The sequence below is a fragment of the Anolis sagrei genome, chromosome 5 (assembly GCF_037176765.1).
Source record: "Anolis sagrei isolate rAnoSag1 chromosome 5, rAnoSag1.mat, whole genome shotgun sequence".
Lineage (NCBI taxonomy): Eukaryota > Metazoa > Chordata > Lepidosauria > Squamata > Dactyloidae > Anolis > Anolis sagrei.
The window spans coordinates 119,154,588-119,169,625 of NC_090025.1; the positions used below are offsets into that span (position 1 = coordinate 119,154,588).

Here is a 15,038-nt window from a genome sequence, read left to right on the forward strand (position 1 = left end):
AGCCACCGGAGAGGACATCTGTCTGTAAGCTACATCTTCCCACTTTCGTCCCATCCACTTCCTTTCAAACAATATTAACATCCAAATAAGTGTCAAGTGGAAGTCCAAACCGACTGGAGGACCGAAGTTTGCTCCTGCCTGCTCGAGCGCCTTCTTTCTCTGAGGCGACTGAGGAGGGAAGACGGGCGAGAAGGGGCGGAGCTACTCCTGCTGGCCCCGCCCCCGCCCCGTCGCGAGCCCAGGAAGAAAAGTCTCCCTCTTTGCCTCAGAGGGGCTCGATGTGGCAACAGAAGGGGGCGGGGCAAAGAGTAATGGGTGTGGTCCAAAAATAAGAGGAAAAAGGACCCTCCTGGTTGGCTGGGCGAGGCTCGAGGAGGAGGCGTGGCCAAAGTTTTCCCTTCCGCGAGTCGCCACGGCAGCGGGGAGGGTTGCCCCGCCCCCAGGAGGAAGAAGGGGGCGTGGCCCCGAGGAGGAGGAGGAGGAGGCGGGACCGCGGCAGTTGGGAGCCGGGCGTCCTGCGCTCTTCCCCGCGGGACGGGACGCGAGGCCCCGCTATGAGGTGAGGAGGCAAGGCGAGGCGGGGTGGGGTTTTGTGGGAGCTTTCTCCTCATCCTCCTCTTCCTCTTCTTCTTCTCCTGAGGGGGCGTCTTTCCTTTGCTTTCTGGGAGGCTCTCGAGGAGGAGCAGGAAGGACTCGGGTCTGGTTTCTCTGCCAGAAGGAGCTCTCTCTCCCTCTCATCCCGTGGGTGAGGGGGGTGAACTCTGAGAGTTTGAGGGGAAGGAACTGTCAACACCCCACAGAGCATAGTTCCTGAACATGTCCAGAATGCCATATCTTCCCACTTTGGGTGTGTGGTGGAGGGGGAGAAGTTCACATAATACTACTTAAGAGTTAGCCTTTGCCATTTGAAGACCACTTGTACTCTCACTTTGTCTTTTTGGCCCACTTTTCAGCCAAAGCCAGATGCCTGAGGTGAATCCACTTCAACCTTTCAGCTTTTATATATATATATATATATATATATTGTATTTTTATCCCGCTGTATCTCAACTGCAACAAAGATCCGCATAGTTAAAGCAATGGTATTCCCCATAGTCACCTACGGATGTGAGAGCTGGACCATAAGGAAGGCTGAGGAAAGGAAGATCGATGCTTTTGAACTGTGGTGTTGGAGGAAAGTTCTGAGACTGGGTTGTTGTAGGTTTTCCGGGCTATATGGCCATATTCTAGAATGCCTCTAGAACATGGCCATATAGCCCGGAAAACCTACAACAACCCAGTGATTCCGGCCATAAAAGCCTTCGACAATACAAAGTTCTGAGAGTTCCTTGGACCGCGAGAAAATCCAACCAGTCCATACTTCAGGAAATAAAGCCCGACTGCTCACTGGAGGGAAGAATAGTAGAGGCCAAGATGAAGTACTTTGGCCACATCATGAGAAGAAAGGAGAGTTTAGAGAAGACAGTAATGCTGGGGAAAATGGAAGGAAAAAGGAAGAGGGGCTGACCAAGGGCAAGATGGATGGATGGTATCCTTGAAGTGACTGGATTGACCTTGAAGGAGCTGGGGGTGGTGACGGCCGACAGGGGGCTCTGGTGTGGACTGGTCCATGAAGTCTCAAAGAGTCGGAAATGACTGAACAAATAAACAACAACATCTCAACCCCAATTTCCAAATCTATATAAATAAAAATGTAATGTTCGTTTGTGGAATTAACATAACTCAAAAACCACTGGGCGAATTGACACCAAATTTGGACACATGACACCTATCAGGCCAACAAGTGACCATCACTTATAAAAACACTCCAACAAAAACAACTCCAACCCCAAAAGGCTGTTAGGAAGGCTGTTAGGAATTGTGGGAGTTGGAATCCAAAACCACTGGAGGGCCCAAGTCTGCCCCTACCTGGTCTACACCGTGGAATTATTCCACAGCATTGAGCCATGGTAGTTAAAGGGGTCCCATACGCCATCCAGCCCAACCACTTTTTGCAGACACCATCAAAGCCCTCCAGACAGATGGCCATCCAGTTGAAAAGGAGCCCCAAAGGCCATCCAGTCCAACCTCATTGGTCGGTAAAGAAAGACACAATCAAAGCCTACCCGACAGATGGCCAACCAGTTGGAAGCGAGCCCCAAAGGCCATCCAGTCCAGCCCCCTTTGGCCCCTTAAAGATGTGTGTGTGTCTGTATGACCATCCTACCTATCTATGTTCTATCCATCTATCTTCTGTTCCATCGATCAATGTCCCTTCCATATGTCTCTTTTGTCTATTGTTTCATGCCTGGAATTCCTCTGTTTTCTGAGTGCCACAGCATCATATACTTTTGTACCATTTTAACTTGTTGTATGGTATATGTGCACCCTGGAGTGTCTTGTGAGCCGCCCCGAGTCCTTTCAGGGAGATGGTGGTAGGATGTAAATAAAGTTTATTATTTTATTATTCAAGTCTTCACTTTCTTTCTAAAGGACAGGAGGGAGGAAGCTGATCTAATCTTGATGGGGAGGGTGTTCCATAGACAAGGGGCCACCACTGAAAAGACCCTGTCTCTCATCCCCACCAACCACACCTGAGAGCAGGGCCTCCCCAGAAGATCTTAATGCCCAAGCTGAAATGTTGATCCAGATTACCCGAGACAGTGGGTACACTGGGGAGAGTGTTAAGATCTAGTGGGGAATTGATGTCCTCAATCATTTGAGGCACTCTCCACCTAGACTGCTAGAGAGGGGTCCTTCTCGGGAGTGGCTCCCTCTCTTTGGAATGGCCTCCCAGGGGAGATTAAATCTGCACCCTTCCTGTTGGCTTTTGGGAAGAAAGCTTTCGGGGAGAAATAATAATAATAATAATCATCATCATCATTATCATCATCATACAGTCCTAGACTCTTGGGAAGTGTTCAATTTGTGATTTTGTGATAGGAAATACAGCATATATCTCTTATTTGCTGTGACATACTGTGTTTTTGTGTCAGTAAAATAATAATAATAATAATAATAATAATAATAATAATTCTTTATTTATAACCTGCTTTTCTCTCCCAAAGGGGCCCAAAGTAACTTCCAACATATTAAATATCATACAAAGTAGCAGCAATCAAGAGAATTGGCCATCTGCAGGGATGTTGCCCAGGGGACACCCTGATGTTTGATGTTTTACCAGCCTTATGGGAGGCTTCTCTCATGTCCTTGTATGGGGAGCTGGAGCTGACAGAGGGAGCTCAACCCACTCTCTTCATATTTGAACCACTGGCCTGTCGGTCAGTAGTCCTGCCGGCACAAGAGTTTAATGCATTGTGCCACCAGGGGCTCAATAATAATAATAATAATAATAATAATAATAATAACATCATCATCATCATTTATACCCTGCCCCATCTCCCCAAAAGTACTTGGAGCGGCTTATAACATAGATAACATACAATGAATAATACATGCAAAGTAAAAATAAACCAGATAATAACATGGCATATCAATATAAAGACAAAAACAAAATAAACTAATTAAACAATAGGCAGTATAAAACATTAGTTAAAACACAGTGATTCCTATGAGTTAAATAAAAGCCAAAATACCTGAGTTGAAGTATATCCATATAACAAAGACCTCGTCCACATTAGGGGGGTGTTAACTAATCATTGCCGAAAGCCTGTTTAAGCAGCCAGGTCTTCCAATCCTTCTTAAAAGTTGTGTTTAATTTCCCTGGGGAGGGTGTTTCAGAGTCGGGGGCCACAATTGAGAAGGCCCTCTCCCTTATCCCCACCAGCCTCGCTTGCAATGGGGGCAGGATCAAGAGGAGGGCTTCCCCAGCCAATCTTAAGGCCCAAACAGGTTCTTAAGGTAACATAAAAGAGTCAATAAACATAAATAAACATGATAATGATATTCAAAAGTTAAGAAGGCCGTCCAACTTCGTTAGGTATTATTAGGGTGGATTTATCTATCTTGTTGTGGTTTTAATAAGGGCTTAACAGCACTTGCTAATATTTATGGTTTTAATTTGTTCTTAATTTTTACATTATATGTTTTTATTGGTTGTAAGCTGCCTTGGGCCCTTGATTCGAGAAAGGCGGGATACAAACCTCATAAATAATAATAATACTCCTTACTCCTTGTTCTCAACTAACATTTTATTTTGGGAGGATATAGTCTCCACAATTCTGGTTTGTTTGTTTTTTGTATAGCTGTTACCTCAAAGAGCCTTGTGGCACCTTAAGGACAAGATTGATTTGTTCTGTAGTATGGAATAAAACATGTTAGCTGGGAATGGGAATAATGATAATCTAGAATTCTAAAGAAGTGTTTAACATTTGAACACGTTAAAAAGTGTGAAAAAGAAATGAACTCACAGCCCAATTGAGTCCTCCCTGTCAAAGAAGATGATGAATGCAAAATGTAGGCAACACTGCTCTGGATTGTGGCATTTTTAGTTGTGCTTCCCATCCTTCCCCTTTATGTTCTTGTACCATAAGATCCAGCTTTTGCTCTTGGGACAGATAAACCTGGCAGGTATTAGTAGAGGGGTGTGAACCTTTGGACCTCCTCAATTCAGTGCCCTAAGGAAGGCATGGCTGTGATTAATGGGGCAGTCACGAGCTGTTAATTTCAGTGGGTTCTCTTAAGTGTGTGTAATACCTTCTAACCCAAGGCAGCTCTCTTTCAGGAGAAAGAGCCATCTGATCTGCAGAAGCTAATGTGATGTGGCATTAAAGTAATTAAACATTCATTATCATGGGCCTGTGGTTGATGACCTGTGGAAAGAGAGGAGATGGGCCTCCTTCCGTCGTTGCTTTATCTGGCTCTCAGAAAGATGAGGCTGGCATTTAGACTGTGTGCAAGCTTGGCTGCTAGCAAAGAAGGTGCTGCGTTGGAGGGACATCTGTCCTGTTATGTTTCAGCTGCCTCTTCCAAGCAGTGGGTTTGGTTTCTGATACGACCGAGAGTTGTGTAAAAAACCCTTGTGCAAAGCCATAGATGTCTGGTGAAAAGAAACTCCCACTGAACTTAATGGGACTTATTCATAGATACGTGGGTGTAGGATTGTGTCTTAAGGGGATTTCACACTTCTCATATAGAACATAAGTCTATATTTAAAGCGAGATACAGAAAAAGACAATCTGGTAAACATTTCCTGACATACACAATTTTTGAAATGCAGGGCCCTTTTATGCTGTGGAGGGAAAGATAGGCAATTAAGCAGTTGTACATATGGTGCTGCTGAGGCATATTACATTTCTCCAATATTCCACAAGCCATACTTTGTCCCTAGGATATTTTGTTGTAATTCTCGTTGGAGATTAGACTCCTCTACTCTTCTGGATGTGAATACTAAACTAATTCTACGTAGTTTCTTTCATTCCTGTCTAAAAAAAATTGTTAAGTAGTATATATTTATTCTTAAATGCCCACAATACATCTAACACTCAGAAGATCAGTGGTTTGATATTTCATTGTAATGATTTTGAAACAGTAAAGATTCCCTGACTCAGCCCTCAAATTCACATCTTAGTTGGAGTCTATATTGTTTATATGTGTGTGCATATAATCAATACAAGGGTAAGAGAGTCAAGTAATTACATGTAACAAGGAGATTAATGAATAACTAATTTACTTTTAATGAGCCTGTTTACACATCCTACAATTTGTTTTTCTGATATTCCAGCTATTTTGCTACAATATTATAACTTGATTTGATTTTTATTTATTTACAATGAAATATCAAACCACTGATCTTCTGAGTGTTGGATACTTTGTGGGCATTTAGGAATCTAAGAAATGTTTTACCCTTCCTGTTAATCAGGTGGGAAAAGCTTGTGGAAGGTATCATTGTTTTAAATTCCAATTTTTAAAATGTGTTAAATTTACAGACAAGTACATTGGTATATCTTGTTTAATCTGATGTGAATATCTACGAATACTAAATGTTTATAGCTCATTTAAAAAGATAATGTGCAGAAATATGATCTTGAGAAGAATCTATAATGCCTCATTGAGCCTGTAGCTATGCTTTTTGACAAGTGGGAATTCTTATTCTAAACATTCTGAAATAGATGGATACTGTATGCGTGTTTGCCATCTTGTAAAACAAAAAAACACAGATAAATATTGAGAATACAACCTATTGCCTGGAGTTCTATAAAACTGAAGTTCACTGTAGTTGTCTGACAACTTTGTAGATTTTATAAACTTGATAAATTTCCAATGTTATAGCCAATTCTCTGTCTGAGGAAAAAATAAATTGGGAAACAAATTTATTTTAACATTATGCAGATCTATCTTGCCAGATCTTCATAATTGTCGGGAAAGACCTATGGACAAGATCCTGCCTCAGACACATATAGTACAACATTTCACATGTGGAGCTCTATGCCAGTGTTTACCATGCCCCCAGGGCACATCTCGAAACTGGCCCAATAGTTTACATGGGCTTAAAGTTGCAGTTTGCTTTGGATTCGCTGATGGAATGCTGCACAACCCACGACTGTGGTTTAAGGCTGCATTAAGATGGCATAATTTAGTCACTGTGGTGCTGATTCACCCAACTTCACACTACATGGTCATTGTATATGTGCCTTACTATCTGGCTGAAAATTCTAAAGACTCCTCCCTACAAAACCTAGAATTCCGTGGAATATTGACATGGTAATAAAAATGGAATATAGAGTCATTTAAGGAAATCACAATCTGGACTTTGGAGGACTTGAGCAAGGCTGCTGATGACCGAGTATCTTGGAGGTGTCTCATTCATAGAGTTGCCATAAGGTGCAGCCAACTTGTCAGCAGTTAGCAATATAACAACTGGGTATAATATGGAAGAAGTAGACCCGTGGGGGGGGGGGGGGTTCTCTACCAACATACAAGACTTTGGTGTTCTCCACTATAGCTAAATCATGGAATATTTGGTATAGAATAAAAGAGTACTTCACACAGAATGCGTCCTAGCCATGGGATTCAGGATTGCATGATATTCTGAAGCCTCCAACTATGTTAGTTTTAGCATAGTTAAATGAAGGTATATGAAGGGCAAGGCTATTCATGCTGCTAGCCATGATGACTATGAGTTCCAGTATCAGAAGAAGTACGTCTCTCAGTAGTTGCTGTTGGGAAACATGAATGAGTGAGAGAGCAGGTGTGTCGTCACTCTGAGTTCAAAGTGAGATTGTTGCCCCTACTTTAAAAATGTTCTGCATCTCGAGATTTCCATGATGTGACTGGATAGTTGTAGCAGAATAAACAATGACATTTACCATCCAGAGTTAGAAAACAATGGACTTGATTTATGAAAAAGATTTTGAATATTACAAGATTCTTACCTTTGCATGCTCAATAACTTGTCTAGTAATTTCATATTCCGTTTTCATAGTATAGTGTTTAAAATGCAATTTAAGAAATACCATAAAATTCTAATTCTGTCTTTTTAAATATTTATTTGGAAGCAAAAGAAGCCTGCAGTCAACTTATTTCAAAGCACTTGGCTGATTATTTTAAGTCAAATGTGAAATTTTGAATATTACAAGATTCTTACCTTTGCATGCTCAATAACTTAATATTTATTTATTACAAGATTCTTACCTTTGCATATTACAAGATTCTTACCTTTGCATGCTCAATAAATATTTATTTGGAAGCAAAAGAAGCCTGCAGTCAACTTATTTCAAAGCACTTGGCTGATTATTTTAAGTCAAATGTGAAATTTTGAATATTACAAGATTCTTACCTTTGCATGCTCAATAACTTGTCTAGTAATTTCATATTCCGTTTTCATAGTATAGTGTTTAAAATGCAATTTAAGAAATACCATAAAATTCTAATTATTTCTGAATTTTGAATAAAGGTTATGTAGTTAAGAAGGCTAGGAAGCTCAAATGAGCTATCTGGAAAGTCATTACATTCATCTACCTGTAGCTAGAATACCACTTGTCATTTGTTTTGATGGTTTAGCACATTTGCTAAAATGAGTCCTGTGGGATATTTCAACAGATGCTTCTTTATATATTATATAAGTTGGAAGACATTCTTACATTTTGTGTTTAACAGCATGATTTTAATATTAGGTTAGGAAGCATCTGATTTTGGAAAAAAAATTGCAAATGTCTTTTTAAATATTTATTTGGAAGCAAAAGAAGCCTGCAGTCAACTTATTTCAAAGCACTTGGCTGATTATTTTAAGTCAAATGTGAAATGTATCTTTTCATTTTTTAGCCATATATACTTGCCTCCTCTTTTTAGTTCTTTCTCATCAACAAACAAAGAAAGCATTTGGACTATCAGATCTCTGATGAGTAATTCAATTTGACTACAGCTTCAGGAGTGTTTCAGGCATGTGCACTTTCAAAGGTCATCCCCTTCAAGTAAGAAAAACAAAGGAGCTGAAGGAGCGAAAGTTTTGTTAAGTTTTTAAAAAGCATGTAAGCAATATGTTGATAGGACCTAAATACCCTAAAGACATCAGACCCTGTCGGATCGTAGAAGCTAAGCAAGGCTAGTCTTGGTTGATATTTGAATGGGAGACTCAATAAAAACAAGTTGCTGTAGTCTGGGCAGGCTGTATTTCAGAGGAAGGAATAAAACTGTCTTTATTAATTATTTATTTTATTTACAGTATTTATATACCGCTTTTCTCATCTTTAGGGGGACTCTTTATGTATCAGTTGCCTAAGAAAACCCAAGAAATTCATAGGGTTGCCATAAGTGAACAGGCCACTTGAAGCCTCAAACACACATGCATAGATACGCAATATGATCTTCACTGAGACCACAGAAGGAAAAAGCTACTGGTGGCAGGGGTAGTGGAGAGCCCATCCATTGTTAGTTCACTGATGAAATCCACCCAGCTTATTATCCCTGGGCAGCATTGCTTTGTGAAATAAAACAATTATCTAGTCTTTATCAAAATATATACAGTTGAGAAAGAGATGGGTGGCAAAGGCAGATGGGTGGCAAAGGCAGTTTCTATCATTTAGGCTTAGCAACAGAAAGAGACTGAATTTAAGACATTGTATTGGAGCTTTCAGGAAACAGGTGACTGTTGGGATATGTTTGGCAAATAGTACTTTACAAAATCTATAAGCATAATATTTTCTGTATGGTGTGTCCGATGGTAATCCTAAACTTCCTCCAATTTGTGTTAGAATGATAATGCCAGTAGACAAGAAAAACTGCATTGCAGCTGAATTGGAACAGAAAGGTCATTAAGGTTGTATCTCCTGGGCACTTTAAGGAATTCATTTTACAGTGCTGATCTAATAAGAAATTAGGATGGAAATCAAATTTTGGGGGAGAAAATGGTACATAGTTAACTGCTTAGTGTCCATCATAGCTACATATTTTCCCAGATTAAATGTACTTAGTCACCAATAACATTATGAATTCTTGCCATAGAAATTAATGAACCACGGGACTTTTGTTTTGCTGTCCAAGGCACTTGGCATCTTATCAGCCTGAACAAAAAGAAGCTGCTCAAACTAAGGAACTGCTCTTAATAATACTACAGAAGTTTTACTGGGAAAAAGTGGGTTGTAGCCTAATTCAGTGCATATGTACTTGCTAATAAACCCCATTGTGTACAGTGGAAATCTCAGTAAAATTGGGTTAGTAATCAATGATTGTTGTAATCCTATGGAATAGATTAATATTCCTACTTTGCATATATAAGGTTAGGAAATATCTATTGTCGCATTCAGTAATGTTATCATAATAGATAATGGGAGGTGTTGAGGATGGATTTCCTTACTATGTGAATATGTGCTAGTTTGTAAAGTCTATTCTTTTTGTACTGAATTATATCTCTGCTGGAGAATTCTCTTTGGTCATGATTCAAAGAATTACTGGCAGTTGGAACGGTTGGCATACTGACATTGAACAAGAAAGCAAAGAAAGTTTGTCCACTCCATCTCTTCCCTTCTGCACTTTGTGTAAAGAATTTTTTTCTACTTTGTAGCAAAACATAAATATGGCATTATGGGAAAACTGGCAAATGTATTTGTGTTGCAAATTTACATCTAAACAGGGTTTCCAGTTCTGCTCATATAGTAAGTTTCAACCACAGTTTTGTCAGTTCGGGTGCCAAATCTGTGTTTGTTTGTTTTTTGCAGGAACTAATTAAACCAAATTGTTCATGCTGTTGAGTCTTTTACAAATAACAACATTGGGACACTTCCAAACTAAAGGACCTTTTTTTTTGCTACCAATCAAAAGTTATTGTGCATAATAGAATCCTAAACTGAAAGAAGCCATAATTTGAAAAGCAGTTTTTATTCAATTAGAAGAAGGCCACTTTTGTGAGAGATACAGATTTAGAGTTGTCAACTTATAAGGTTATTTAGTTTCAGTTCTTATTTAGGAACCACTAATGTCAAATTAGTAAAATTGAGCTGTGATACATGTAATGTAATGCATTAATCCAGGGGTCAGTATGTCAACTGTAAGAACCCATTTACTGACTCAACTAGTTTTAGGTCTTTAAATCACTAAAAGAATCTGTTTAGGCAATCAGTACGTGATATATATCAATGCCCTCAAACTTTGTGTAAGTGAATTCTTACAATAAATATGCTGGTTTTGCACCATTGCACTGTTGCAGATTATACCATTACATTTGCATTGGAGGGACCTTAGCATTACTTTTTGTATTGTCTGGAAATGTTCCCAGGACACATTGTTTTGAATGCATTGTATTTTAAAAGTTGTAGAGAGCCATTCTTTGAGGGCTATAGTAACAATGAAAGTTCCTTTTTTTGGAGACTTGCCAAAGCAAGATCTTTCAGAAACTTCATAAAACACTTCTATTTCACATTTCTTTAGATGTGTATATACTTTCCTACACTTTCAATAGTCATAGTTCTATCCAGTTTCACAAAAAACAAAAACAAAAAACAGAGCATGCTTTGTTGCGGTTTTCTGCAAGCAGAGAAAAGACGAATTATGCAGATTTTCAGTTGCAATCAGTTAGCTTCTTCATTTCAAGATGCTTGTTCAAAAGGTAAAATATCTCAGCTGGTTTATTTGAGTCTGAAATGCTGATTATTTACTACAAGGACAATACTTTTACTTAGAAAATCTCTAGTGACTGAATACAGAGAAGCTCGCACAGAGAAGCAAAACTATCAGAGCCTTTCTGAAAAAGACTTCTGAATGATACCAGTGTGTTTGCTAGGGATTGTATTTTATTTCATTTATATCTTTGATTTTTTTCTCTTTTTTATAATGATTGTGATAGCGGGGCAGCAGCTTTATTTATTGATTATTATACATTTTCAAATAGCAAGTGGCAAAAATACCCATACACACAGGTAGAATACACCTGCTGGATTGTCTGTAGCTTCTGTAATAATAATAAATTTGATCCTTAAGTATATTTTTAAAGTATCCTTGGTGCATTCATTTTTCTTCCTCCTTGCTAAAGTCATGCCTATATTGTCTAGACTGGAAAAAGCTGCAATGGCAGGTAGTTTTCTCTTTCTTATTCTAGAGAGAAATGTTTCTCTAGGGCAAATTATTCTTCTGAAGGTTGACTGTAGCTATTTTTCTAGTGTGACCTCCTTGCTGGTTTGTACAGCTAGGTGTTCAGATAAACAAATAGAGTTGCAGAATTGCATAGAAGCAAGAAATATACAGAGATAATCTTTGAAATGGCCAAGTAGTTTCCAATTTTCATTTCAATTATCAATGTAGAATTTGAACAAGTGTAAAACATATGTGATGTAGCGGTTTGAGCATTGGATTCTTGAAGACCAGGAATCAAATCTCCAGTCAGCCATGGAGATCTGCTGAGTAACCTTGAGCAAGTCATACACTCTAAGCCTCAGAGCAGTGATTCTCAATCTGTGGGTCCCCAGATGTTTTGGCCTTCAACTCCCAGAAAACTCAACAGCTGGTAAACTGGCTGAGAGTTCTATGAGTTGTAAGCCAAAACACCTGGGGACCCACAGGTTGAGAACCACTGCCTCAGAGGAAGGTGAAGGCAAAAGTTCTGTGAACAAACCTTGCCAAGAAAACCTGGTGATAAATTTGCTTTAAGGTTGCCATGTTGGAAATCACTTGAAGGCACACAACAATAGAAAATGTAGTTGTAAGGATTGTTGCTTTCACATCTCATGTGTCCCCATAGTTGTGCCACTGCATCCAGACTTTGGAACCATTTTGGAATGTATGGGGACAATATGGAAGACACTTCTCTATGGATATAGATATAGATCAAATCCAGTGTGGTAGAGACCAATCATAAGAATGCGTCCTACTGACTGATTTCTCTTGTCTTGACTGGTGACTGGTGTTTCGGAAGGAACTTTATGCTTGGTTCTTTCCTTGAAGTACTTGTCCTTTGAACATTAAAGATGCGCCATAGGGAAAAGTAAATTTCATGGTGTTTCTGGAATATCTAAGGGTATCTTTTGAGTCAGAATTTACATTGTAAAAAATGTAAGAGTTATGAGCTTTTATCATTGTATCTTATGCAATGATTTGGTGACAGTTGCCAAGTGAAACCATTTGAACTATTGGTTAGATAGTGAAAATCATCTTATCTCCTAAATTTCAAAAGAATTTATCTTTGCTTCTGTCCTCCAGTACATTAAAAAGATTTATCTTTGTTTCAGGACTAATTTTTAAAAAAGCAACACTAATTGGTAAATCATATAATGTTTTTGAACTTCATTTGTCTAAAAGAAATGAAAGTTAATTATGATTCCAAAACAGATATGTATGAGGATATGAAGCATGTAAAGCGGTTGAGGCACATGCACCACCCTTCAAAATAGCCATCCATGCTGGCCTCACCTCTTCAACTTTTATATGACAGTCTGAAGGGGAAGTCTAAGGAGAGGAAACAGATGCCAGTTTCTTCCAGTATGATGTGTTTGAGCTGTTTTTTTTTAGCATTTTCAATTCAGAACACATGATGTACATCTTGTTGTATAGGGTTTCCCCATGTTAATTTGAACTTTTCCATATTGAAATAAAACTAATAATTGCAGTGGCTTCCCTTCCTCTCTGTTCCGTCCTTCAGGATTGTGGACATTTCTGCTTTTGATTGTTTGTGGACTAGATAATTTCAGTATCCACTACAAATGCACAATATTGTTGATTTCTCCTACTGTTTCTACTCCTATTGGTGTTACATCTGCTAGTCATTTCTGTCCTTCTGCTTATGACGTCTTTTGTTCCCTGTCTTACTGTTGCTTGTGGCTAGTTGGTGTGGTGTCTGTCCTTACCCCTTAACCTTATCCCTTGCTTAGTTCTTGGAACAAATTGTACCTTCTACACAAACCTCTCTGCATAATATCTTTTGTCTATTTTGTTTACAAATATACCTTAGTTAACAGAGTAGTTGTGCTCCTGGACATTTATTATTTCAACAGAAAATTTGGTGCCAGAGGCAGAGACAAAATTAAAAGGATGGGCATAAGTTCCTATGTTATGAAAAGGAGAAGTTCAATATGTTTCAGCAAACATTTTACTCAAAAGTAAACAATATTCACATATGAAAGAAATTAACCAGGCCAGCTAAACTTTGCATAAGTAAACAAAAAGATTTTGAACCTTCTAGTTAGTGACTACTTTAAGTCTTCTTTCAAAATGCATACAGGAAGGACTTTTTTTTTCAAAAGTGTCCACTTTTCATTTTTAATTTGGTGGCAAGGCTTCTCAATATAAGCTTTTAAAAATTATTGGAGTAATTGGTAAGGCAGAGTTATCTGCTATTCTCTTTTTGTGCTTGCACATTCTGAGTAAGGGATTCTGAAGCATACCCTGTTATACTACTAAAGTTGAGATGGCTTGAGCAGGTTTTCCACATTGAGCTTTGTTAAAAGTCAGCGTTTCTCCATAGACCCATTCACTATTCCCTCACTGTTGATGATAGTCTTAAAAAGTTCTAAACTTTCCAGGTAGACAATAAGGAAGAAAAAGAGAGATGGAAAAGCATAAAATCCTTTGTAAAAAAAAAAGATCCCAATTGTTAAAGATACATATACATGTATTTCACCCCTGAAACAGCCATTCCTGTATTCCTCCTTGATCTCTCAATAACTTTAGATGTTACTGATCCTGGTATCATCTTGGACCGAGCTATCTGAGGTGGATATAGAGTACACTGGATTGGAATTATTCCTTTCCTACCTGTGGGATCATTTATAGGAAGTAGCCATTGGCAAATGTGAGGTTGCCGCACGTGCATATGTAATTTATTTACTGAAAGACCTGCTTGTATTGCTAGATAGATACTGAGTCAGAATTAAGTAGGGCAGGGAGCAGCTTCTCCAGGAACATGACTACTGATGGTGGCAGTGCTTGGGATATTGAATCTGCAATAAGTTGAATCCATAGATGTGACCCATTGGACAAACATTTTCCCCAAACTGCACAATAACTTAATGTTTCTTGGTGCTGCTCTTCCCCCAGATCTAAACAGATGGGCCAGGAGTATTGCCCAGCTAACAGCTACCCCCCTCCTAGACTTAGAATCAGAATCATAGAGTTGGAAGAGACCTCATTGGTCATCCAGTCCAATCCCCTACCAAGAAGCAGGAAAATCACATTCAAAGCACCCCGACTTCTACTTCTTGACAGGGACTTGAACTGGATGGTCCACAAGGTTTCTTCCAACTCTGTGATTTTATGACAGATGGCCAACCAGTCTCTGTTTTAAAGCCTCTAAAGAATCAGCCTCCACCGCATTCCAGAACAGAGAGTTCCACTGCTGAAAAGCTTTCACTGTTAGGAAATTCTTCCTAATGTTCAGGTGGAATCCCCTTTCCTGTCATTTTAAGCCATTGTTCCACATCCTACTCTCCAGGGCACCAGAAAACAAGCTTGCTCCCTCCGCCCTGTGACTTGCCCTCATATATTTATACATGCTTATCATGTCTCCTCTCAGCCGTCTCTTCTGCAGTTTAAACATGCCCAGCTCTTTAAGCCGCTCATCATAGGGCTTGTTCTCCAGACCCTTGATCACTTTAGTTGCACTCTTCTGGACACATTCCAGCTTGTCAGCATCTCCCTTAAATTGCAATGTCTAGAATTGGACACAGTATTTTAGG

General features: G+C 39.2%; 1 protein-coding gene across 1 annotated transcript in view; it reads left to right on the top strand.

Annotated features, from left to right (window-relative positions):
• The first annotated feature begins 452 nt into the window (after window positions 1-452).
• KLHL5 (kelch like family member 5) overlaps window positions 453-15,038 on the top strand; it is a 54,626-nt gene continuing 40,040 nt past the window's right edge. Inside the window, exon 1 of the mRNA XM_060777823.2 lies at window positions 453-559. Within this exon, the coding sequence (XP_060633806.1) occupies window positions 555-559 (5 nt within the window). The 5' untranslated portion in view covers window positions 453-554. The remainder of the gene's footprint in view (window positions 560-15,038) is intronic.